At 42.3% G+C, this 27,241-nt stretch overlaps 2 protein-coding genes across 2 annotated transcripts; one reads left to right on the top strand and one right to left on the bottom strand.

Annotated features, from left to right (window-relative positions):
- Positions 1–16,352: 16,352 nt before the first annotated feature.
- Positions 16,353–18,995, top strand: LOC124665486 (probable U3 small nucleolar RNA-associated protein 11). The gene is made up of 8 exons (XM_047202896.1): positions 16,353–16,480; positions 16,652–16,742; positions 17,023–17,114; positions 17,217–17,310; positions 17,414–17,493; positions 17,620–17,700; positions 18,184–18,283; positions 18,612–18,995. Exons 1-8 carry the CDS (start codon positions 16,425–16,427, stop codon positions 18,702–18,704), a joined length of 687 nt encoding a protein of 228 aa, XP_047058852.1. The 5' UTR covers positions 16,353–16,424; the 3' UTR covers positions 18,705–18,995.
- Positions 18,996–23,208: 4,213 nt separating this feature from the next.
- On the bottom strand, positions 23,209–27,028 carry LOC124661628 (leucine-rich repeat protein 1). The gene is made up of 6 exons (XM_047199501.1): positions 26,791–27,028; positions 26,169–26,240; positions 25,299–25,442; positions 24,641–24,712; positions 24,483–24,554; positions 23,209–23,525 (listed from the first exon to the last, which is right to left on the bottom strand). The coding sequence occupies exons 1-6, from the start codon at positions 27,003–27,005 to the stop codon at positions 23,456–23,458; spliced, it is 645 nt and encodes a 214-aa protein (XP_047055457.1). The 5' UTR covers positions 27,006–27,028; the 3' UTR covers positions 23,209–23,455.
- Between the last annotated feature and the right edge of the window lie 213 nt (positions 27,029–27,241).

Raw genomic sequence — 27,241 nt, 5'->3', positions numbered from 1 at the left:
TTTTCAAAATTTTCAGACTCCGTGTAAGGAAAGAAGAGAGAATTGTCCAGGCCTTGGAAGAAAATTCTGAACCACTCTGATGCTTCCTTGGGGATCAGTTTACTACCTGGGAGGCTATATAAGGCTTGACCGTAGCTAGTGCATCGGATCTGCTTCCCATTGGCATCTGGGAAGGTACGAGTGGCCAAAGGTGGAAAGTTTGGGATCTGGTTCTGGAAATACAGCTGAGCCCATAGCTGAATAAACCACCAGGGACCTCCTGTTTTGACTGTCTTTTGGGAAAACAAATTGACATACATTAGTTGGAGATATCGGTAGACCTCTCCAAGGAACAAGCTTGCCGATGCCAAGTCGGGTGCCTCTGGCGAGTTCATAGGCTAAAGAAAGATATTTTTTGGTCGGAGCAAGTGAAGGGCCACAAAATATGAAGTGTTCCAGCCAGAAATTCAGGAAGGCCGTGTGTTCTTTCTCTGTTACAGGGCCTTTGTTTTTCATGTGGCGTCTAAGGTAGGCACCCCAGTTTGTGCACTCTGTTTTGGAAGAGAGTTTGAAAGGGACCTTTGGCAACGATAAAAGCAGAGGGGTCGGGGGATGAAATGTCTAGACCAGTGATCATGGCCACATCTAGCAGAGTTGGTGTCATGGGGCCGTGGCCAAACATGAAGCAGTTCAGAGCATCAGACCAAAAGTAGCCGATGGTTTTCAGAAGATTTTCATGCTTCTAAAGGGGAGACAGTGATAAAGATAAAGCATCGGCTATTCCTGTGGTTTCCCATTTGGCTTGGTGAGTGTTGGATACTCTACTGTACCAGGAAACCCAGTCTTCAGAAGGGTTAGGCCAGGCTCGTAAGCAGTCGGCCCAAGAAGTTAGATCTAAGTTCTGGTTCACGAAGGGAATCCTATTGGCCTCACAAGAAATCAAATGGGCAGGACTCTCGACAGAACGAGGACCAAGACAAAGAGAATTTGGAAGAGAAGGATGCGGCAACAGAATGTCTGACACCTAAAATTAATGGTGAAATAAGGCATTAATTCAGATGTTTTGCTGTTAATTCTAACACTATGCTCGGATGGTGAGGAGCAGTTAAGGATTACCTTCGGGCCGCAGACCGTAGCGTTGGCGCCGGATGATTCCGCCATCCGATTCGCCGCGGAGTTGAATCTGCACGATTGGGATCTGGAATTCGCGTGGCTGTGAGTTGAATCTGTTCGATGGGCGATTTGGGGATCTGAGTTTGCTCCTTCAGACAAGGGTCGCAGGTTACCGTTTGGATAGGCAACTGAGTTTGGCCTTACTAGCGTTTTATGGTAAAAGGTCGATGCGCTGCCATCGGCTCTTTGCGCGTTGACTTATTTTGACAATCGGCAAAATCGACATGAAAACATTCTTCATTGATGGAGAGGGTTTTTTACAAAGAAGAGCCGATTGCTCACAAAAGGAAGATCTACTACCTAATCTACTACTACTAGCCCTATTCTGGTAGACGCTAATCTAAGGGCCGTCGCTGCCCTCGTCGTCGCCGTCATAGCTGCCATCGGTGCTGCTGCCGGCGAAGTCCTCGTCGCTGATGCCGAAGCCGTCGGCAGGGGCTTCTTCTTCCTCCTCGTCATCGTCGTCGTCGTCCTCCGACCCGGCGCGGAAGCGCTTCGCCGGCGGGTACTCGTCGGAGGAGTTAACATCCTCCGCTTCCTCCTCCTCGTCGGAGGAGGTGAAGTCGCCCCAGGAGAAGAGGTCGTCGTCGCTCTCCGCCTCCAACTCCCCGTCAACGAGGAACCGGAGGTCGTCCTCCCCATCGGTCAGGGGTTCGTCGTCCTCTGACCCGACGGTGGTCAAGGGTTCATCGTCTGTCCTGACGGCGAAGTCCCAATCCCTCTCGTCCCAATGCTCGGGAGCGCGGGCCTCGTACGCCGCTATCGGGTCGTACTCCGGCGTCGGCTCGCGAGAGGAGGAGGATTGGAAGGAAAGACCCGAGGAGGCAGAGGAGGAGGAGGAGGCCATGGTTGCAGAGGAAGGGGTTTTCGATTGCTAGTGTGGAGCAAGAGGATGAAGAGGAGAACTGCTCGATGCGGTTAAATAAAGGGGATATAGTGGAGATGATTCAATGCTGCGGCGGTTTCCGAGGATGTGGTGCCAAAGCTGTCAAATCGTGCAGTACAGAGAAGTTGAGAAGGCAAGGAATCATGATGAAAGGATACTGTGGCGGTTCTGCTCTGCCACGAGTGACCCTACGAAGAAAAAACAGAGTGGTTTTGGAATTATTATTGCCAAAACCAGGGGGGCATGTGTTATCGCCGGATTTTAACCAAATCAGGAGATGGGCCGCGATTGAGATGGGCTTAGAGGATATGCACGTAAAAATGTTTCTGAATCGGCCTTGTACGAGAGTTTGGGCTAGATTGCCCGTGTATCTGTACATTATGGTAGATCACGTTTAAGTTTAGAATTAAGAGATAGAGTTTAGTCGTACATAGTTAGGTTTATTCCGAAGATAGAAAGTCCACGGACTATAAATATGTACCTAGGGTTATTGAGAAAGAAGGACGACCACGTTCACAACAAACACAATCTAGGCGCATCGCCACCCATTGTTTCGAGGGTTTCTTTCGGGTAAGCGCCATGCTGCCTAGATCGCATCTCGCGATCTAGGCAGTATCAGTTTATTCGTTGTTTTGTATTGCTCGTGCTGAAGCCTTTTTGATGGCGAGCAATACTGTTATCATGGATGTTTTGGGGCTAATACTGCTATTTCTTCTGATATGTAAGCTTAGTTATGCTGCCCCTAGATATCTAGCCGCCCTTGCACCTGTCTTAGGTGTAAGGGCAGCATCTTGCTTAGTCTTTACTTAGTAGATTCGATCCGTTATGGTTGTTCCTTGTTCTCCAAGGATTAGTTTGATATCCGCATGGTTAGGCCTTGCAAACGGGTTGAATGATCCAGTAGTGCGTAAGGTACGGTTTGCCGACCCTAGAGGAGTTGTTCCGGGAATCAACTCTATGTTGGTTTTTAGGCCTTTTCTAGGGCTAGTTTTCCATTATCTTTCGTATCTGCCAGGCTCAACCACGTGTAGGATGTTCCAGTTATGCGGTGAAAACCCTAAATTGTCGTAGATTGATTTAACTTAGTATTGATCAAGCAGGACCCCCATGTTATCGTAGATCCATTACGAATCATGAGTCGATCGGCTCCTTGAGCCGATTTACAGGGTAACCTGAGAGCCGATCGAGGCTCGAATTTAATGTTTACGTGTTTGCCATGCAGGAAACTAATCGAAGCAATCCATCACCTTCCTGACCAGGTATAGGTCAGGTGGCACGCCCTTGCACCAGCCAGGACGTGTGCCGGAGTTTTGCGGGCCGTTGCCCGAGGGACCAGGGCCCACCAGCAGTTCTGGGAGCCTCCCGACTCTTCGTGTTGCTCGTCGCTGCTCGCCGGTGGGTTTTGGCGGGCAACAGACTCTTAGCAAGTTTTTGTAAGAACTTTATAACTTCAGATATGTGGCAATCATCAAAGTCCAAACCATTATAATCTAAAGCAATGGGATCATTGTCCCCAATGTTGGAAAAAATTTCAGCAGTTTTATCACAAGTGGCTTCAGCAGCTTTAGCAGTTTCATGCAGTTTTTCACGCTTTGCATTAGCAGTGGAAACATTGCCAACACCAATTATTTTACCATTAATAGTAGGAGGTGCAGCAACATGTGGAGCATTAGCATTACTAGTGGTGATAATAGTCCAAACTTTAGCTATATTATCTTCTTTAGCATTTTCTTCTTTTTCCCACCTAGCACGCAATTCGGCCATCAATCTTATATTCTCATTAATTCTAACTTGGATGGCATTTGCTGTAGCAAATGACTTAATATCATTATTTTCATTAGGCATAACTTTCGATTTCAAAAGATCAACATCAGCAGCAAGACTATCGACTTTAGAAGCAAGTATATCAATTTTCCCAAGCTTTTCTTCAACAGCATTTGTTAAAAGCAGCTTTGTGTACTAATAAATTCTTTAAGCATGGCTTCAAGTCCAGGGGGTGTGTTCCTATTATTGTTGTAAGAATTCCCATAAGAATTACCATAGCCGTTGCCATTATTGTAAGGATATGGCCTATAGTTGTTACTAGAATTGTTCCGGTAAGCATTGTTGTTGAAATTATTATTTTTAATGTAGTTTACATCAACATGTTCTTCTTGAGCAACCAATGAAGCTAACGGAACATTATTAGGATCAATATTTGTCCTACCATTCACAAGCATAGACATAATAGCATCAATCTAATCACTCAAGGAAGAGGCTTCTTCGACAGAATTTACCTTCTTACCTTGTGGAGCTCTTTCCGTGTGCCATTCAGAGTAATTAATCATCATATTATCAAGAAGCTTTGTTGCGTCGCCTAGAGTGATGGACATAAAGGTACCTCCAGCATCTGAATCCAATAGGTTCCGCGAAGAAAAATTCAGTCCTGCATAAAAGGTTTGGATGATCATCCAAGTAGTCAGTCCATGGGTTGGGCAATTTTTAACCAAAGATTTCATTCTTTCCCATGCTTGGGCAACATGCTCATTATCCAATTGCTTAAAATTCATTATGCTACTTCTCAAAGATATAATTTTAGCAGGAGGATAATATCTACCAATGAAAGCATCCTTGCATTTAGTCCATGAATCAATACTATTCTTAGGCAGAGATAGCAACCAATCTTTAGCTCTTCCTCTTAATGAGAAAGGAAACAATTTTAATTTTATAATGTCACCATCTACATCCTTATACTTTTGCATTTCACATAATTCAACAAAATTATTGAGATGGGCAGCAAGATCATCGGAACTAACACCGTAAAATTGCTCTCTCATAACCAGATTCAAGAAAGCGGGTTTAATTTCAAAGAATTCTGCCGTAGTAGCAGGTGTGGAGCAATAGGTGTGCATAAGAAATCATTATTATTTGTGGTTGTGAAGTCACACAACTTAGTATTTTCAGGAGTACCCATTTTAGCAACAGTAAATAAAGCAAACTAGATAAAGTAAATGCAAGTAACTAATTTTTTTGTGTTTTTAATATAGCAAACAAGATAGCAAATAAAGTAAAGCTAGCAACTAATTTTTTTGTATTTTGATATAATGCAGCAAACAAAGTACTAAATAAAATAAATCAAGACAAAAAACAAAGTAAAGAGATTGGAGGTGGAGACTCCCCTTGCAGCATGTCTTGATCTCCCCGGCAACGGCGCCAGAAAACAGTCTTGATACGCGTACAACACGCGACCGTTGGGAACCCCAAGAGGAAGGTGTGATGCGTACAGCGGCAAGTTTTCTCTCAGTAAGAAACCAAGGTTTATCGAACCAGTAGGAGCCAAGAAGCACGTTGAAGGTTGATGGCGGCGGAGTGTAGTGCGGCGCAACACCAGGGATTCCGGCGCCAACGTGGAACCTGCACAACACAACCAAAGTACTTTGTCCCAACGTAATGCTGAGGTTGTCAATCTCACCGGCTTGTCTGTAACAAAGGATTAGATGTATAGTGTGGATGATGATTGTTTGCGTGAAAACAAGTAGAACGAGTATTGCAAGAGATTGTATTCGATGTTAAGAATGGACCGGGGTCCACAGCTCACTAGAGGCGTCTCTCCCATAAGAATAAGCATGTTGGGTGAACAAATTACAGCTTGGGCAATTGACAAATAAAGAGGGCATGACCATGCACATACATGCTATGATGAGTAGTGTGAGATTTAATTGGGCATTACGACAAAGTACATAGACCGCTATCCAGCATGCATCTATGCCTAAAAAGTCCATCTTCAGGTTATCATCCGAAACCCCTCCAGTATTAAGTTGCAAACAACATACAATTGCATTAAGTATGGTGCGTAATGTAATCAACAAATACATCCTTAGACACAGCATTGATGTTTTATCCCTAGTGGCAACATCACATCCACAACCTTAGAAGTTTCTTTCACTCCCCGCATTTAATGGAGACATGAACCCACTATCGAGCATAAATACTCCCTCTTGGAGTTACAAGCAAAAACTTGGCTAGAGCCTCTACTAGTAACGGAGAGCATGCAAGATCATAAACAACACATAGATAATAGATTGATAATCAACATAACATAGCATTCTCTATTCATCGGATCCCAACAAACACAACATATAGCATTACGTATAGATGATCTTGATCATGTTAGGTAGCTCACAAGATCCAACAATGATAGCACAATTAGGAGAAGACGACCATCTAGCTACTGCTATGGACCCATAGTCCAGGGGTGAACTACTCACTCATCACTCCGGAGGCGACCATGGCGGTGAAGAGTCCTCCGGGAGATGATTCCCCTCTCCGGCAGGGTGCCGGAGGCGATCTCCTGAATCCCCCGAGATGGGATTGGCGGCGGTGGTGTCTCTGGAAGGTTTTTCGTATCGTGGCTCTCGGTACTGGAGTTATTATCGACGAAGGCTTAAGTAGGTGGAGGAGGTAGGTTTAGGGGCGACGGGAAGGGCCCACACAACAGGGTCGCGCGGCCAGGAGGTGGGCCGCGCCGCCCTGGCATGTCGCCGCCTCGTCGCCCCAATTCGTATCTCCCCTGGTGTTCTGGAAGCTTCGTGGAAAAATAAGATCCTGGGCGTTGATTTCGTCCAATTCCGAGAATATTTCCTTACTAGGATTTCTGAAACAAAAAACAGCAGAAAACGAAGAATCGGCTCTTCGGCATCTCGTTAATAGGTTAGTGCCGGAAAATGCATAAATATGACATAAAGTATGCATAAAACATGTAGGTATCATCAATAAAGTGGCATGGAACATAAGAAACTATCGATACGTTGGAGACGTATCAATGGTCTTGAGATCGAGTCTCCTCCTCACACTCCTCCCTACACCGGCGCTCCATCGAACCTCCCTCCGGCTGGGCTAACGCCGACCCTTGGGACGTGTAGCTTCTCCTATCCCCTTTTGGTGCTTTGGTGCCAAAGGGGGAGAGTGAGACCTTATTAGGTTGCTCTCCGTTGGGTATCTGCATGGGGGAGTCACAAGCTCGTGTTGGCTTTGATTTTTATCGCTTGTGATTCTATTTATCCTTGTGGTGTCGAACTATGTTCTTAGTTATTTGGTTTGTAAACTCTATCTATGTGTTTGGAACCTTATCTATGTGTATGGTAAACTCCGTATGTGAGTCTTCCATGGTTATCTATGTGTGCATGATCTTATTATCCATATGCTTATCACTATGTTGTATTGCTAACCCATGGAAGACGGATGCAAGATATAGGGGGAGCTTCTTATGTACCAATGCTCATATCTAGGGGGAGCTCCTCTATATCTTTCACATTGTTGGTTTACATTATTCATTCCTTGCAAATACTTGTGTTGTCATCAAACACCAAAAAGGGGGAGATTGAAAGAACATTTCCCGCCCTTTTGGGTTTTGTGTGTTTGATGTCAACATTAGGTATATATTTATGTGTGTTGATGTAGACAGGTACAAGTTATCAAGAAATATGTTGGATCGGTGAAATGGTATGGTTGCTCTGAAGTTCTGAAAGTCTTTTGGTTTCTGGCGGAAGTTCCGGCCCCAGCATGCGGAAGTTCCGCCCCTGTACGTTCAGCAGAAGCCTCTCAGCGCAGTTCTGTGTGCAGTTGTTTTTCCCTGACCGGAAGTTCCGGTGGAGTTGGCCGGAAGTTCCGGTCAGCGGAACTTCCGCCCAACTTCCGGACAAGTTCCGGAATTCTGGAATTGTGGCTCAGTAATGTCCAGTATGGTTTTCGCCAAATTCCGGAACTTGGCCGGAACTTCCGGTCACCGGAAGTTCCGCCCTAGTTCCGCCCAAACATCTTCTGAACTGGACGTCTGACGAAGGCGGAAGTTCCGGCCCTCCTGGCCGGTACTTCCGGTGGAAGCCGGAACTTCCGGCCCTCCTGGCCGGAACTTCCGGTGTAAGTGGATTTCGCCCCAACGGTCAGATCTGAGAGCTCCAATCATATAAATAGCTCTCTTCTCCAAAGGGACAAGTTGCTCAATCATTGCAAGAAAAATCTGCCAAGCTTCACCACCATTAGAGCCACCTCAAGAACACAAGATTTGCAAGATCTCCTTCCTCCCCCAACCAAAGCTCTTGATCTTTGAAGATTCGAAGGAGAAGACACCGATCTACACCCTCACCGAAGCGTTCTTCATTTCCCCCTCATTTCTTTGAGGGATCTCATGCTAGTGTCCCTATTTGGTTCCCTAGTTGATTTGTGTTGATGTGTTGTTGTTGATTGTTGTATTGTTACAGATTTGGGAGCCTCCAATTCAGTTGTGGATGTGTGCCCCAAGAACCTTGTAAAGGCCCGGTTTCCGCCTCGAGGAAATCCCTTAGTGGAAGTGGGCTAGGCCTTCGTGGCGTTGCTCACCGGAGATCTGAGTGAAGCCTTCGTGGCTGTTGGTTTGGCTTTCGTAGCAACCACACTCCTCCAAACGTAGACGTACCTTCTTGCAAAGGAAGGGAACTACGAGAATCATCTCCGTGTCATCGCGTGCTCCACTCTCGGTTACCTCTATCCTATTCTATCTCTTATATTGCATAGCTATATCTTGCTTAGTTGCTTATCTTGTCATATAGGTAAATTCACTTAGTTGCACATCTAGAGAATTTACCTTTGTGTCAAGCCTAAATTGAAAAAGAACTAAAAATTGGTTAGCACCTATTCACCCCCCCTCTAGGTGCGGCATATGATCCTTTCAATTGGTATCAGAGCCTCGGCTCTTATTTCAGGCTTAACCGCCTAAGAGTATGCCGGACGATGGACCTACGGAAGGGGAGGCTAAGATGGTCACCATGGATGATATCAATTCGTTGAGGTCATCCATGGATGCTCAAATGGAAAGCATGAGAAAGATGATTTCCGAGCTTTTGACTCCGCCCCGTCCCGTGGCTCCCACCAAAGAGGGTAATGTCACGGATGCGTTAGAAGAGGGTGATGCTTCGGTATTACCCTCCTCTACCACACCCGTGGATGGTGATAACATAAACACTATCAAATCTACCATTGCATCTCCTAGAGGAACTAGTGGAGGTGAGAGCTACAATCGAGTGGCTCCTCCTTTTCTATCTCCCGATATACCGGTTCCTCACCCTCATATAAACATTCGAGGCGACCCACCTAAGCTTTCCGTTAATGATTACGATACTTGGCAATTTGAGTTTAGCTCTCATGTTCGCAGTGCCTCCAATGAACTTTGGAGAATCATCGTGGAAGGCTTCAAGCCTTACAACCCCGACAAGTTGACTAGAAGAGAAGCCGTTGATAGTCAACTCAACAACACCGCCTTGCACATGATTCAAACTAGTGTGGGGACAAAGGAGTTGTCTTGTGTTCGGCACTTCACCACCGCCAAGGAAGCTTGGGACGGTTTGGCCGCGAGTTGCATTGGAAGTGAGAGCACAAGAAGGAACAAGTATAATGCCCTTCGGAATAAAGCCGAAGGATTCATGAGGCTACCGGATGAAGATCATGAAGACATGTATGGAAGACTTCTCACCGTTGTCGGTGCCTTCCGGAATGTTGGTGCCACTCACATTGATGACTCTTGGATCAAGGAAAAGTACATTGATTGCATGATGCCGTTTGAGCCTATTGATGTCAAGACTCTTGTTGGTAGAGAATGCTATGCCTCTCTCACCTCTCAACAAGCCGTGCACGAGATGAAAGCTCTCAAGGTGCTTGAGCAAAACTCTCATGATTCTCGCAATCGTGCTCTTGGGATGTCAAAAGGGTCCAACCTTGTCTTGGTGGTCAACTCCGTGTAAGAAGTGTTTCCTCAAGAATCATATAGGGCATCTTGGAGCATGTCCTATCCGGAAGACTTGGAACACCACTACCATGACCACATGGCGTTCCATGCAAACACCTTTTGGATTGATCCATCCAAGGCCAAAGAAGACAACATCAAGAGAAACAACTCAAGGGGTCCCTCAAGCTCGGGCCCAAGAACAAGATCTTGCTACAATTGCAATGACAAGCGCCATTTCATTGTCGAATGTCCCTATGAGAATAGGGAGACTCATGGTGGAAGGCTCATCCCCAAAGACAAGAGCAAAGACTCAAAGGGCAAGTATGCAAAGCCCCCCAACAAGAAATTCTATAACAAGAACAAGAAGGGCAAAAGGCCCTCAAGGATTGTGCTAGTAACTAAAGAAGAATACTCTTCCGATGAGATTGAAAGTGCTAGTGATGATGAAGAGGAAAGCTCAAGAGAAGTGGCCGCCATTGTCACTACCAACAGTCCCTCTTCCTCTCTCTTTGATTCACCCAATGAGAACCCTCAATTCAAGAATGCACATTGCTTCATGGCAAGGTCCACCTTGGACACATCTATTGTGCTATCAACTCAAGAAGAGTATACCTCCGGAGATGAAGATGTTGATGATGAAGAAGATGCAAACTCAAATGGATTGGTTGCTCTTGCCTCCCTCTCCACTAACTCGTCATCAACAAGTGAATCTCCCAATGAGATCATTCATGTGGAGGAAGAAAGTTGCCTCATGGCTAAATCTTCCGAGGTACCATATCCTACCCCCTCTACACCTAGCATTTCAAATGATTTAGGGTTTGATCTTGCTAGTCTAAAAGTGAAACAAGAAATGCTAGAGTTTTATGATTTCATTCATAACCTACAAGGTAACACTAAGAATCATGTTTCAAGTCTCATGGTTCGTATAGCTCAACTAAATGATACTCTTGAGAAAAAGTGCCAAATAGAGAGAGAAGACTCTCTAGAAATACATGCTCTTAAAAATGATCTTGAGGAATGTCAAGAAACTATAGCATCTCTTGAAGAGAGGCTAGAAAATCTTGAAGAACCTCAAGATAAACTTAACAAGCTCACTAAAGCTAGAGATCTTGCTAGAGCTAAGACTAAAGTGCTTATAAAGGAAAAGGCCAAATTTGGTGTTGATCATGAGAAACTTGTGAAGGATCTAGATGAACTAAAATTTGGTTAGCACCTATTCACCCCCCTCTAGGTGCGGCATACGATCCTTTCAACATGGGTTGAATACCAATGTTGATACGCCCGGCCCTTGCCGGTGTTTAAGAGGCAAAGGTGTCACTTCGTCTACAACATGGAAACTACATCCGAAACTGCTCCCGAGGGAAATGCAGGATCCGATGAGCGCGTCATAGTCGGAGAAGTTCGGGGTCAAGGAGGAACTTAATGCACTTGATGTAGTCACCGACCACAAACAACCACATGTCGATAATCGGAACACAAAAACCAAGGAGTTTGACGCTGCCAGAGATTCGAAGAAACAACAAGTGCATCCCTCTGACCCGAAGAAAACGGTCAACACATCAGCTGACCTTGTTGTCACATAGAAAGGTGCGCTCATCGAGTTCCTCCATGAGCGTTAGGAAATATTTGCATGGGAACCATCCGACATGCCATGCATACCCAGGGAACTCGCTGATCACACCCTCAATGTTGCCCCCAAAGCAAAACATGTACGGAAAACACTTCATCGTTTTTTGGAGCAAAAGCGCAAAGCCATCGGTGAGGAAGTTAATCGGCTCCGAAAAGCTGGGTTCATCCGAGAACTCAAGGAAGCCAAGTGGGTAGTGAAAGTGCATGAAGCCCCCATGTGTGATTTTGGTAATTAATGACAATCCCTATGGACTAATGTTTGCATTGAGTTGTATTTGTAGGAGTTGTCCATAAACAATTCTTGAACCATATGTTGGCTTCAAGATTGCAATAAGAATCAAATGAAGAACATCAAGTGTCAAGTATGTCTTGAAGATGAAGATGAAGGGAGTCCTCAACTTTAACTTCAAGACATCAACGATGAAGAATGAAGAAATCAAGTGCAAGTTCAAGATGAGCCATCTCGAAGAGATCTTTTGCTTGAATCTTGCCATTCATATGTGTTGGAGATATGCCCGAGAGGCAATAATAAAGTAGTTATTGTTATATCTTAGTGTTCATGATAAATGTTTACACCACATGCTATAATTGTATTAACCGGAAACATTAATACATGTGTGTTGTGTGAACAACCACAGTCCCTAGTAAGCCTCTCGTTTAACTAGCTTGTTGATTAATAGATGATCATGGTTTCCTAATCATGAACATTGGATGTTATTAATAACAAGGTCATATCATTAGGTGAATGATGTGATGGACATACACCCATAGTAAGCGTAGCATATGATCCAGTCATTTAGTTCTTTATGCTTCAAGCTTTAATTTGCATAGTAACTTAATCCTTTGACCATGAGATCATGTAAATCACTTATACCGGAAGGGAACTTTGATTACATCAAACGCCACTGCGTAAATGGGTGGTTATAAAGATGTGATTAAGTTGTGGAGATTGCTCCAAACTTGTACGGATCCGTGGCCTCCCTCAAGGGTCTCTTAGTGGATCAAGAATTTCGCTTTTGGTGGGAAGGCTCGAAGATTATACGGCGAGGCCTTCGTGGCATTTGGGGTGCTTTGGCCTCCACACCGCTCCAACTAAGAGTAATACATACGAGAGTGTGACCTTTGTGATACATTGTTGCCTCCGCGTACCTCGGTTATTTCTATACATGAACTCTTTACTTATGCACTTTACTTTGTGATAGCCTTCGTGCTTAAAGTTATATATCTTGCTATAACATAGTTGTTTGTCTTACTTAACATTTATTATTGGTGCAATAGGTGAACCCTACTTATATAGGTTTTGCAATTCTCAAATTAAACGCTCATTTTATTCCGCATTTATTCAAATCATTATCGTACAAAATTTAAACCGCCTTCATCAACCCCCTACATATCTCTCTCAAACTCCAAAGCCTACCCCCTAAAAGTTTTGATTCTTTGGTGATTTCGTTTGTTTGACTTGGAATTTTTTCTCTCCATTCTCGATTTATTTTGTCTAATGTGTGGGTACTATTCTTCCATTTTATTCTATTTAATGAGTTCATATTTTTAAGATTCTTGTTGATTCTAGACATCATGATTCAAAATTGGAAAACGCTTGGTTTCAATCGGCCGATCGTGGCAGAAAAATCGGTCATGGGCCCGGCATCCTCCCGCACGGGCGCCACCACGTGCGACGCACAAACCTCTAGCTGCGCCACCCACGTGATTCGCAGAACCTCCAGTCGAGCGCAGAGGCCGAATTAACACATGCATACACTTCATCTATGTGCGAGTATTTTAATCCATTGATGCATGCACATCAGAACACGCACGTCCCCGCAGCAGCTAGTGCCACTGCTAGCTACCTTCCACGTAGCTGAAATTTTGTTGAACTATTGTACTAAATAGATAATATTTTTGTTGGATTTTGTTGTTGATTATTGTTGTAAACATTTTTTATTAGATTCCTTGTTGCTAATATTCAAGTGAATATTTTGTTGTAATTGTTTGAGACTTTTGTAAAAATAATTAGTGATTTTTATTGTACTCTAATCTATAGCAAATTAATTGTTGCTTAACCACTTTAAACTATTTTGCAAACATATAGATTTTTTTTGTTGTAATAGTATGTGGGTTTTGGTGAATTCTTTAGCGACTTTTGTTGTAAATCAATCTGTGGCAATTTTTGTTGTTGATTTAACCACTTTATTGTAATTTTAATTTTTTTGATAAATTTTATGGTATTTTTTTGTAATAATATATATTTTTTGTACATGGGTAATAATTTTTGTTGTAATACTCTCTGCCTAGGGGTAAATGATCGCGGTGTCATATTTATTGAAAATATTGGAAAGTTTAGAACCAATGGAGATATACCCTTTTGTTTCTGTAGAGAAGCTCGGTACTGCGGGTTAATTTTCATAGACACAGAGGGGGAGAATGTAAAAGCAAGTTTAGGCTGATTTCAGACATTGGATCTTGATCCGATGGAGGGAATACAACCGATTTTGGGTGGCCGGTCGGCCGACCGACGCCTAGCGTCGCTCGGGGACCGATTTTATCATCGACAAATCAAATGAGCTCATGCGTTGCCATGAATATGGTGGTTTTCACTAGTGTAGGCAGGGCTCCCGCGACCCAGGTTCATGGTGAGCCATGCCGAATCAGCAAGATCAAACCACCATGGACGATGGTACAACTAATTTTGTTTGTGGATTTATTTTGATGTTATATACGTTCGTTAAAAATTGTAAGAAAATTGTATGTGTTTTGTTGTGAAAACACACACGAGATGTTGTAATGCTATCTGGCCACTTGCTACATGTTTGTTTTCCTCACTTTTTCGATGTTGCAAAAATGATTTCAGAATTTAACAAATTTATATGAGTTTTGTTGTGAAAGCAAATACGAGATGTTGTAAGGTTTCCTAACGTTTACTAGAAGATTTTTTCGATGATGTTCACTTGCTTCTCAAAATATTGTGAAAACATGACTTTTTTATTGTAATCCTTTGCGCTTTTTGTTAAAATGGATGGTGATTTTTTGTTGTAAATGTTTTCACACAATAAATTTTCAATGTTGTAATTGCTATTTATTTTTGTGGTAGTCATTGGTGATTGTTGTTGTAATCGGCAATGGTTATTGCAAAAAAACCTGTTGCAAAATATTGCGCAGGATGGACTCTTAACATTTGGAATTGATATTTATTTTTGTTGTAATCGTTGGGGATTTTTGTTCAAAATGGTGATGAATATTGTGCAGACAAATGTGCTACAAAATATTTCCCGCGATGAAATCCTATTATTTTTATTATAATAACCATTGGTGATTATTGTTGGAAACGGTGATGATTGTTGTTGTAAATGAATCTGTCGCAAAAAACGCACATAAGAACTTTTTTAATATAGCAACATTTCACCTAGAGTACTAAATTTGAAAGCAATTTGCGACACTAAAATATTGTTTAGCCATTTCTTGGGGTACAAGTTTAACTATTTTGCTCAATCGATGATTTTGTATGTTTTCTATTTTTCGAGCCATGGCTTGCTGCAAATCCGGATACTGTCTTTTCTCATGTAGTTTGTGAGTGAACAAGTAGCAATCAGACTTTTCTTATTAGCACATGAGAAATGTCACATCGCATTCAATGCATAGAGCAGCACAAACCTAGCCAACTGTAGCACATGGCCTCTCTACCTCCTTCACACGGAAAGACAAGCCAGCGACAGTGCGGAAAGGAACCTGCAGCTGATCTCCCGCCTGACGCAATCCAGTAAAGGCGATGTGAGCTGATTTTCGGACCGTGGGATGCTAATCTAACGGGAGCTGAAGCAACCGATTTTGGCCCCTGTATCAGGCGACCGACGCCTAGCGTTCAAAATTCGGATGTGGATTTTTTGTATGTGTTATAGGAACACTTTACACGACCCGAACGAATGGAACCTGGGTGCGCGCACCCATTTAAGAAAAGTTCAAAAAAATGCTATTTAAAAGTTTCAAAAAAATGTGAGGTAAATTTTTGCATGTATATATTATGTTGATACTTACTCGTGTGTGTTTTCACGAAAAAATACCATTGTGTGTGACCTACAGAAAAATGACAAAATGCAAATTCCTATTCATGTGAATAGTATTTCTATTCACTATTCTCATTTGGACATTTTGTCATTTTTATGCAGGACACACACAATGATATTTTTTCGTAAAAACTTACACGAGTAAGTATCAACATAATATGTACATGCAAAATTTTACTTCATATTTTTTTGAAACTTTTAAATAGCTTTTTCTTGAACTTTTCGTAAATGGGTGCGCGCGCACCCAGGTTCCATTCACCATTTCCGCACTTTACACATGTAAATTTTATAAAAAATTGTCAGTTTCTATCCGAAAAAACTAGAGTTCCAATAGAAAGTAAAAGAAAAGAATAAACAACCATAAGATCACGTGGATGTCATTTCAACATAGTGGGCTTTAATACATGCACATCTCTCAATGATAACAAAAGGACAAACTGAGACTGGGTTACTCGGGTTGATTAAATTTGGAGCAAAATATGAACCTCTTAAAATTTGAAGTTTTACTCAGGTTACTCGGGTTGATTGAATAGAAGTAAACGTGATCATCATCGATGGTGACAAAGAGGAAAAATATCACACATATGGTTTGTTGGAGTTTAATATTTGGTTACCCGGTGCAACGCACGGGCGCTTTTGCTAGTAGAAAGTAAAAGAAAAGAACAAAGAAATACAGCAAGCAGTTTTTGTAGAAACTGGGACTGAGCAGGTGGCCCGTTTCAAGCGTTCTTTCTCTCTCTAAATAAATGAAATCCTGTTCTAGAGTTCGGGCCGTGCCACACAAAATGTCCGGTCGGAGCCCAATAGGAACGGGCCGGTCTGGACCTGGCCAGCGAACGCTTGCATAGCGCACCCGTCACACCTGACCAAACCCAAACCCTCAACCCTAGCTTGGCCTCCTTCACTTCTCCCGGCGGCCACCGCCAGCCCTCCTCCTCACCGCGAGGACAGCCGGAGCAAGATGTCGTCGCTGCGGAACGCGATCTCAAGGCGGGCTCACAAGGAGCGCGCGCAGCCGTAAGTTCCACCACCACCTCCTCCACCTGCGCGATTCCTCCCCGCTTCCGCTCACATCTCCCGACGGGTCTACCGCCGCCGGAGTTTCGGGGCTCTTCCACGGCGGTCCCCTGTTGGAGCCGCCTCTCGCGTCTGTTGTGGTCAATTCGGGACTGAGTCTGGGTTTTGCAGGGACGCGAGGAAGAAGTTTGGGCTTCTCGAGAAGAAGAAGGACTATGTTATCCGCGCCAAGGCCTTCCACCAAAGGGAGGATCTCATCAGGGTATTGTTTCTGTTCCACTTCCGTGCCTGCAGCTCAGAAACTTGGGAAACAGGATACGTTGCATCGAAGTTGAAACCTGTATTGTTACATCTACCATTTCTTTTGTTCGCCAATGCGGCGTGCCCCTTTAGCTGCTCACCATTGGCTAAAAATCGACCCGAGCTGGAACCAAGCCCACTCTTAGGGTCGGTCTAGGAGGGTTCATGGGGAGCACATTCATGTGATGCCTATTGTAACCATCTTTAACCTATGGCCCTTGTTGTTCTTTGGTTAATTACAGAATCTAAGGGAGAAGGCATCAAACAGGAACCCAGATGAGTTCAATTTCAAGATGGTCAACAGTATGACCGTGGATGGAGTCCATAGGCCCAAGTATGTGTAACATAGTTGCTCTGACAACTCAAAGTTTAATGTATTCTAGTATGTTTTAAGCTGGATTATCAATTTTATCATCTACCTTTTTGTTATTATTAGGCCTGAAACAAATAAGTACACTGAAGAGGAACTTATGCTGTTGAAACATAAAGACATGGGATACATCCTTCAGGCCATTCAAAGTGAAAAGAAGGTTTGTTGTGGTGACTTTAAAATGTTCGAAACAAACGAGTGCTTTGGTGGTAGCTAAATAAATTCTACTGTATTCTGCTCCAATTTGAATGTCACTCTTGTAGAAAATTGAACGGTTAAGCTCAACGCTTCATGAACTGGATAACAAGCGTGCAAACAAGCATGTCTACTTTGCGGAAGACAGGTATAATTTATCTGTTCTTGCTGCTTTTACCGTTTGTTCAATTTAATTGAATAAATGTGATTCTTTTAGAAATTACCAACCACCTAGCTTTTGCCAGTATTGAGATGATTAACTTGTCCATTTCAGAGAAGAAGCCAAAGAAATACAATCTAGGGTAGAAAGCAGCAGCGCACCTGATTTTGGCAACATCCCTTCTCGTATAAAGAGGTAGTGTGCTATTATCTCTAAGAATTTGGAGCCCTTGTTATGTAATTACTATGTTATATCTGTGTCTACTATGGTTAAAGTTATACTCCCTCCGTTTCATAATGCTTGTCGTGATTGTAGTTCAAATTTGAACTAAAACCACAACAAGAATTATTGAACGGAGTGAGTACTTGGAGAAATATAGTTTTCCCTATCAGTTTTGTGAATGAATGTTGTGTCTGTTCTCTTTGGTCTTTTACCTCGCATCATCTGAAATACTAATTTCTACATGATTGAGAGTTTGGGTGCTTTGGTGATTTGGTTCTTGCTATTTACGGTTGATATGGGTGTGCATGTAGTTGTAATCAGAAAGTTGCTCAATGGTAATGTCTTGTATACGAGACAGGATTGTGTTTCTCCAGCTGGAAGCATTATCTTGATTCTTGTGCATTTTATGCATCAGCTGCTTCCTGATAAACTTGTTTCCCATTAAAATCTTTGTAGGAAAACAGCTTCCTCCTACAAGGAGTTAGAAGGCAGGAAACTAAGGGCGCAAAAGCTTGAGAAATTGTACGCAGACATGGCCTTGCAAAAAGAACTGAAGGTTTGCTTTCTCTGATATTTTGCTTGGGTGAAGTCTGTAAATTATCTTGGTGACCGTACCATGAAATGTTATGTTGATTGTGAAATAATGTATACTTTACAATTCAGTGTAACCAGTTCGTATTTTGTCAGCAACAGAAATCTCAAGCAGCCTAAATTCAAAATTTGTAAACGAACTGGCATATCAAATTTGATTGTATCTGTTGGTAGTACAGTAATACTGGATGTTCTGTTTCTTACATTTAGGTAGTAGGAGTTGGCTTGACTAAAAGTTTATACTAGTAAGCGTTTCATTTACTGACTTATTTAATTATTTAATATTTGGGCAGAAACCTGGACGCAAGCGGAAACTCCGTGAGGAGGAGATCGAAAATCCAACATCACAGCCTGTTTATAAGTGGCATGCACAAAGGAAGCGGTGAAATGGACCAAAGTTGGATAATTGGCAACAGATTACCGAATGATCCTAAATTAGAAGCTGGTGCTTGGAGAGTTTCTCTCCACTTCAGAAGCACATTCCTGTGACTTTGCCCTTGCCCCCTTCACCCCCCTTGCCGATTCTGCCCCATATATTTATAACCTTTACTTGGTGATATTTGTGGATGCAATGTCGGAGATCACGTGCTGCTATTAGCCTAGTATTACTGTATAAACATTTCTTGAAATGTTTGTAAGAGCAATTTGATGGATATAGTGCAATTCATGTCTCCGTATGCTGTGTAAAAGTGTTTGTGATTTACCTTAAGAACCTAAATCATTCACAACCTAGTAACTTGCAAAGTGTTTGTGATTTACCTTTAGAACCTAAATCATTCACAACTCAGTAACTTACATTTCACGATTAGAAAGCAGAGACAAATGTTAAGAGTTCCTTTGCATTTGCATTAAGAAATGTACACTGCCAGTTTACCACTGTGTTTTGCCTTCAAATTTTTGATCAAAGGGTCCAAACGAGATCTAATGTATTTTGCTCTCTGAGTTACAAGTAGATACGGCAGAGGATCATCTCCCTCATAACCTATGCCAGTTAGGATTGCATGTACATTTCTGATTTAATCCAACTACCCACTTCTCTATGCATCAACCTTACAATTGGCATTCCATTTATTTAGCTGTAAACACCTTTACAAGATGCATCCTTTTCTCCCCCAAAGAAGGAAGTAAACAACTAAATACAGAAGGGTAAACCCCGATATCTGGATCACAAATTCATTGTAAGCAATGTGATTCACGAAAGTCTCCAGACACCTTAGATTCACCCTGCTGCATCCCCTGGTTCATGAGTCAGCGATTGTTTGAGAATCAAGTGCTGTTATACCTTGAAACAATGTATTCTGCAATGGCCAAGCTTGACGTCAAACCAGGGGATTCTATTCCAAACAAGTTAACCAACCCAGGAATACCGTGAACATCCTCCCCCTGCAGTAGTTCAAGTGTTCAGCTTCACAGGTAATCATTACTTTGAAGGAATAAAAAGTATGTTCTCAGATAACAACCTGAATAACAAAATCTGAAGGACGCTGTCCAGGGCCAGAAAGCTTTGGTCGGATCCCTGAATAACCAGGCTCCAAAGATCCATCCTTGAGATTTGGAAAATACTTCCTTATCACAGAGTAAAATCCAGAACATCGGGTGGGGTTGACTGAGTAATCAAACCTGATGTACATAGATGCTAAAAGTTGTAAAACATCTTACCACATAAGAAAAAACTATTATCAGCCTAACCAGTAAAATTTAGGCAACAAGTGTAATGAATTTATTTCCAAATGTTGAACGCCATAAGAATGATTAGGTATCTGTCTAATCAATTGATTTCAGTGATGTTTATGACCAGTAAGGGAAATCTTGCCACCATGCACAAAAACTATAGTTTAGCACATCGAGCTAAACTTTCATGCAAAAACACAAGGTCAACTATGTGCATCATCCAGATATTTAACACTTGCACAGTCTAAATTTTCAATTTACTGAAAAGGATCAGGATATATACAAGTAAACTGAACAAGCAAGTACATGCAATGGCTTACCTATTCAGGAAACATGACATGTCGTCCATTCCACCATCTAACCATTCAACATCTGGTCCAAATCTAACAAGGCCATTCAAGTCTAGTGTGACATGGACCCCTATGCCACCATCCTCTGGTAGAGGGTATATTAAGTGGCTGAACGGACTCTTGGTTTGTGAGAGGGTGAAGTAGCATCCACGAGCATAATAAGCAGGGGGCACAAATGCTTGATCAAGGCCATGCAATTTTTTGGCAAGTGGAACTGCACTCAAACCTGCTGAGTTTATCAGAAGTTTCGGAAGCAAAACAATCTGTGGTGGTACAGGAGATCCTACAGAATGGTTCTCCAGCTCTTTGCTTTCAGAAATATGAAGCTCGATCCCTTCATCTCCAATATGCCCACTGGTAACTGCTGTATTATATGATACCGTTGCTCCTAAGTTTTCAGCATCAGCCTGCATCAGGAGAAACGAGAATAAAATGACAGTACGAGCTGATCTGGGGTTCTGCTTTATGAACTAACAGAAACATGGCTGTCAGTTGGAGATGCAGAGGAACAAAATAGCTTATTTTAGTTACATATGCAATTTTCATCCTTAGAAATGAACCTTTAAAAGCAGTAAATTTCTTATAATGAAACATAGCAAGGAATTCTTTTGTGGAGAAAAAAAAGGAAGGAAGTACATTTTTTTATCCTGTGTTAACTAACTTCAATAAAAATAATTCAACCGTGCGAAGGCTCTCTACACAAAATTATTTCAGCTACATATGCACTTTTCATTATTAGAAATGGACCTTTAAAAGCAGTAATTTCTTATGAAGTAACAGGCCAAGATAAACTATACAAAGACAAAAATGCAATCAAGAATAAATTAAAAAATGGTGAATTACCAAAAGGGAGAACATGAATGAATGGGAGTCAATTATCCCAGTACTAGGTGATAGTAAAGCTTTCAGACAACGGAGTTCAGGTTCCATCTCCATAGCCTGAGAGCCATCCATCATCCGAAGATCATCCACTCCATTGCCTTTAGCGCTCTCGAGGAGCATGTCCAGCTTTGCAGTCTCTGCAGCACCAGTAGCAACGATAAGTTTGCCGAGCCGTTTATGGGGGATTTCTCGTTCTGCACAGTACTTGTAGAGCATTTCCTTTCCTCTTACACAAAGACTAGCCTACAAAAAGCATTTCATAGGGCGAATCAATAACACACAAATGCTATAGGATTCTGCAGAAGCTTTCATTTCTATTTGACATAACATGAATTTTTTTTGGTCTAATTTCAGCATGACAAGAAATGATTTCAGCGTAGGACAGGAAAAAAAGGATGGACAGAATGGGCCAATGAAGTAATAAACTACTCTATAAATCTTCAGGTGCATAAGAGAGAGTGCAGAAGTAGCAACGATAATATTGCTACAGCAATGTGCAAAACTGAAAACAACAAAAATCAGGGACGAAGTTTACCATGTCACTTAGTTATATTGTTCAATTACACCTTATTTGCACCGGAGTAATAAAGTTTGTGCAATCTAAAATTCCATGCACAGAGCCTGGAATGCGAAATTGCTAATGTCAACTATCCAACGCGGTGACAGGTGAAAACTGACTGAAATATCACAAGAACCAAGAATCACTTAAGATTGCAATCATGCACAACTTCCCACCCTGCAGTGCCAAATTTCCTTCTGAAATAGAGCAGCTGCCAACTAGAAATTTAGAATCCTTGGCCATGAATGGGGCGCACCTTAAGGCTGCGGGGAGGGTAGTAGATGCCGGCGTGGATGACCTCGCTGTTGCGGGAGCTGGTTCCGGTGCCGAAACTAGATGTTGACTCGACTACCAGTACCTCGCGCCCGGCCATGGCCAGGGCGCGCGCCGCAGCGAGACCGACCGCGCCGGCTCCCACCACGACCGCATCCGCGGCCTCCCGGGGGGCTGCGGCGGCGAATTGGGCGAGACCTCGCCGGCGGCAGGCCGCCGAAAAGCGCCGCAGCAGAAGCATCTCGTCGGGAAGTGAGTTGGGGTCCAGCCTTGGTCCGGTGGCACCAGTGGCTCAGTGAGCCTAGCTCGATTGTGTTTGGCAGTTCACTAAAAAGAGTGATTTACTGATTTTGTCTGACAGTTTCATTTCATGAACCAAATAATTGCGCCTTGGTAAAAGTTTTGTTTTCAGGAAATCTTTCTTTTTGTTTCTTAGACGTGAGTTGAACATGTACTCCCTCCGTTTAAGTGTACTTCACATTCTAGGTTAAGTCAAAATCAAATTTTAAGTTCGAACATTCTAGGTTAAGTCAAAATCGTGAGTTCCATTTCATGAACCAAATAATCTCACCTTGGTAAAAGTTTTGTTTTTAGGAATTCTAGGTTAGGTCAAAATCAAATTTTAAGTTCGAACAAAAAATATAGGAAAAATATCAACATTTTTAATACCAAATGCATATAAATATACTTTATGATGATTCTAACACTACTCCCTTCGTCTTACGGAAGTTATCTCAATTTTTTTAAATTTGAATGGATCTGCAAATTTAATTGTATCTAGACACTATCTAGTATGTAGATACATCCAAATTTAGATAAATCTCGGATAAATTTCATAGGACTGAGGAAATACTATAGATTTTACACTATAATATTGATATTTTTTCGAAGTAGTCTCGAAAATCATATTGCATAAGAAGACAAGCTGCACATTTATTTCTGCTTATCCTACCTAAGAGTTTCTAAAGATATGAGTACAAAGTTTAACTTTGCCCATGTCCAAAAAGACCGTTTTTATGAAATTTATAGGCTCATAAAATAACATTTACAGCCATCCTTTTATTACATTTAACTTGGTTAGCATGTTAGATAGTCGCCGTTAGTGTAGTGTGCCATCATTAGATCTACTGCAAGCCACTCCAAGCAAGCAGAAACTGCATAATAGTGATGACAATACCATTTCAGTCACAACACATAAAGCAGTCTCATGATTTACTTCCACAGGCAGAAAGCATCGTTCTGCTACAACACACAACTTTCTTGCTGAGAGAAAGGCACAAATGGTAGCTATGTAGGGAGGTTTACAACGTGGCAAGTGCGGACCTAACAATCTATATCACCCGATCTTCGGTAACCTTGTACGCCCATTACTTTCTAGCATTCTTTTCCTTCATGTTGCCATCTAGCAGTTGGTATCATATACAGCCAGGCCTTGCAGTTCTGGACCTTCCAGACGCGGGTTCTTCTCAAAGCTGCACATAGGGTCAACTGGCTCAACAAATGGAACAGTATGGACACAATAGGGTACATCATAAACTGGAAGTAAACCACAACTCAAATGCATCATTATGAAAAGAAAAAGATAATGGTCGGAGACTACAAGTCCAAAACATTGTAAGTTTATAACTACTTCCTCCGCTACATAATTCTTGTCGCAGATTCGGATGTATATTCACAAAATATGTCTTCATACATCCAAATTTGCGCCAAGAATTATGGAACAGAGGTAGTATGTATTTTGCCCAATGTTTCTCTATAGAAAAAAATAAAACAATGCCTAAAATACTATCCATGTCTTTTTTAACATAAAACATATAGAGTATCGAAAAGAGAGAAAAGGAGCGCAAAAGAAAACACAAGGGAGACAAAGTAAGTGCTCAGAATGGGTCAATTAAAACTATGCTAGAATCAAGAGCACCACAATTGCGTACTTGGGACAATGCCCTTTCAGAACAATAAGATTCTACCCTTCCATACCAGAAATAGCGATTATCACCTCATTGTGGAAACAGACAACCAAAGTAATTTTACAGAGTGGCTGTTGCACTGTTCAAAGGAAACACCAGACACAATGTGCAACAATAGTGAACTGTGAGCCTGCGAGGGACTGACGATAAATTGTACTCCCTCCGTCCTAAAAAGGACGTCGCAGATTTGTCTATAGTGTCTAAATACATTCAAATTTAGACAAATCTCCGTCATCTTTTTTGGGAAGGAGGGAGTATGTGATTTTAGAATAAACATATTGGCCGGCCAAATTATCAGAGGTGTGATTAATTTTCCTTTGAAAATATTAATAAAAACACACATCCTAAAATTTAAAGGCAGATTCACTTCATTTCTTTGAAGTTTTGAGTTAGTTTAAAACTTACAGTGTGAGTAAATATCTTCGTATCACAGTAGTACATTAAAAAGTCAATCAAACTTACTTGCTGAGAGGAATATGCTCAAATGGTCCAGTGGTTGGAATTGTTCCACACAGATCATTACCAGAAACATCACTGAAGAACAATGAAGTCAAAATTATCACATTGGATATTAGCATCGAGCAAATTACACTCATCAATGGAAATTAAATTGTACTTACACAACTTTGAGACTAGATATTCCAGCCAGCTCCCTTGGAATTGGCCCGGTCAAACGATTGCCATTGAGCCGCCTATGACAACACAACCATGTGTTAACAGATATAATGCTGTGGACATAACTTAGAAGTTCACAATCCTTAGTGAAGGTGAAAGATCAAACAAGTAACAGGTGCACAAAGTAGGTCTCATATACAGAACTTTACATCTGTGGAGAGCAACTACGTAACAGTCTACTTATGTCGGCTTATCTTCTTTTGGTCTATCTCGGTTGTTTGTTAGTCTATGTTTGGTGACTTGTAATAAACTATAATGTTACATCTATAAATAGCAATTATGTCACTCTACTTATGTTGGCTTATCTTCTTTTTGGCATATCCTGGGGTTTGGTTAGGGCCCTATGCTTGGTAACTTGTGATAAACTATCCAATAAGTTAGGCCATATGCATCTATGATGAGTAGACGGTAGTAAGAAAAACTTCCATTATCTAAAATAAAACTGTAGATAGTACTTACAGACGGGTAAAACCTAGCACAGCCCAATGCCATTTGAACACATAATATTCATCTTTAAATAGAATCAGCAACAAATCCACATTCAAGTGCTAATATGTGATAACTATTTCATATGTAGAGAACAGTTGAAGAACCTAAACTTACAAGAATACAAGGGATTTCAACTTCCCAAGTGCTGGAGGAATAGTCCCCGAAACGTTGTTCTTGTACAAGTCCAAGCTTATTAGGTTCTTCAAATCACCAAGTTCTGATGGGATCGTTCCTTCAATATTATTTTTGTAGAGTTCCCTGTTTTAACAATAATAGTCAATACAACTGCATTGCATTGAAATGACTAAATCAAATGAACAGTACGCAATGAACATATATGATCCTTGAATACATCAGGCCTACATATCATGAAAATAAATTCCAAGGAAATAGAGCATAAAGAAGTGCACCACGGGGAGAAATGGAACTAGATCCTACATATCTGTTAAATATATGTTTACACGTATTAGTTATTTAGTTACACAACATCCTGAATAGGTTATAAGAGGACACAGAAAAAAGACAGAAACTAGTATCCTATCTACACATTCAACCTACGGTGGCATCTATTGGTTGTATAATAGAAGCCATGAATTTAGCTTCATTAAAAAATCAGTTCATCTATGGAGAAGCGACCAAAACTAGTACAAATTGCATGCAGGTTAAAACTATCTATGGTAGGAGATACAGTCCATCTATGGAGAAGCGAACATGATTGAATAAGTTACAGGAGTCAGACATCAGACCAAATAACGAATTAATCAGGGATTGGGCTAAACTAGTTTAATTACCAGATGCTATTATCCATGTTCATAAATTGCACTTTATATGGGACACAGCAACTAACTTCAAGAAACATGGAAGTATTTTGCAAACGGTGGAATTTTATTTGCCAGCATAAGTAGAGCAAAAATAATACGAGCAGGTTTCAGCTTAATACTGAGAGCAGCTAGCAACAAGAACGAAACAACATGATGAACTTACAGGTATTGCAGATGCTCCAGTTTACCAAGCTCGGGCACCAGATGGCCAGATAAGTTCAAGTTGCCAAGATCTCTGTAAGAGGGGGCATTTGAAGAAAACAGTCAGATGAAGATAGTCTTGAGAAATTTTTGATCTCATATAGAAATACAAGCGCATGTCCAGAGTTTTCATGTACCCAGCAACTTAATAATATGTAACTGCAACTGTTTTTTTTTGTATCTCAAGGGTTAGTTTGGACTACTCTGTGACACATGGTATGATTTGAGACCTACGACGTTCCATCTAGAATGAACTCCACTAAGCAATGGTATGTTTAGCCGCCTTTTTTTACTTGATTTTTCTTATATCAGTTTATTACTGGTCTGGCTCTTGACTTTTATTCAGTTATTAAGACCATTTCCACGCTCTCTGGCTGACGATAGTAATAATCCAGTGTATGGAGCACCAAATCCTCGATTAGGATGATGCGCATAGCACTAGTTTCTCCTGCCGCGAGCAAATTACAGCTACGAAATCGCCTGCTCGCCATCCGGGAGACGGAAGCCTCAACTAAAACCGAAGCTAATAAGGCCTAAATCCAAGGGCGAGCGAGAGATAGAGAGGGGTAAAAAGGGTGACGCACAGTCGTGTGACGCGGTTGTCGCGGTCGCATGTGACGTGGAACCAGGTGCAGGGGTTGACGAGCGTGGGGTCCCAGCTCTGGAGCACGGCGCCGGGGTCCCTGAGGCTGCGGCGCAGCGCGGAGAGCGCGTCGCCCTCGGAGTTGGCCCCCGCGAGCGCGAGCAGGAGCGCCGCGACGAGGGCCGCGCCCAGGGCTCCCGCCGCCGGTGCCGCCATGGGAGATCGGCCGCCGGATCTGGGCGCGGCGCGGGGCGGAGAGCGAGCAGCAGCAGGTGGAGAAAGGGGAAAGGAGGAAGCGGGTGAGCAGTGCAGAGCAGGCGCAGTGTGTTTGCGTCGGTCGGCGGTCCACTTTTGTACTGCTGCTCGGCGTGTGGCGATAAAGTGGGACGAGTGGGAGTAGTGGAGCGGCCGGGCCGACTTGGGTGGTGGGTTGGGTTGGGTCGGGTTGGTTC

The sequence above is a fragment of the Lolium rigidum genome, chromosome 6 (genome assembly GCF_022539505.1).
Source record: "Lolium rigidum isolate FL_2022 chromosome 6, APGP_CSIRO_Lrig_0.1, whole genome shotgun sequence".
In the NCBI taxonomy this organism is placed as follows: domain Eukaryota; kingdom Viridiplantae; phylum Streptophyta; class Magnoliopsida; order Poales; family Poaceae; genus Lolium; species Lolium rigidum.
This window is presented reverse-complemented; position numbering and strand designations above follow the sequence as displayed.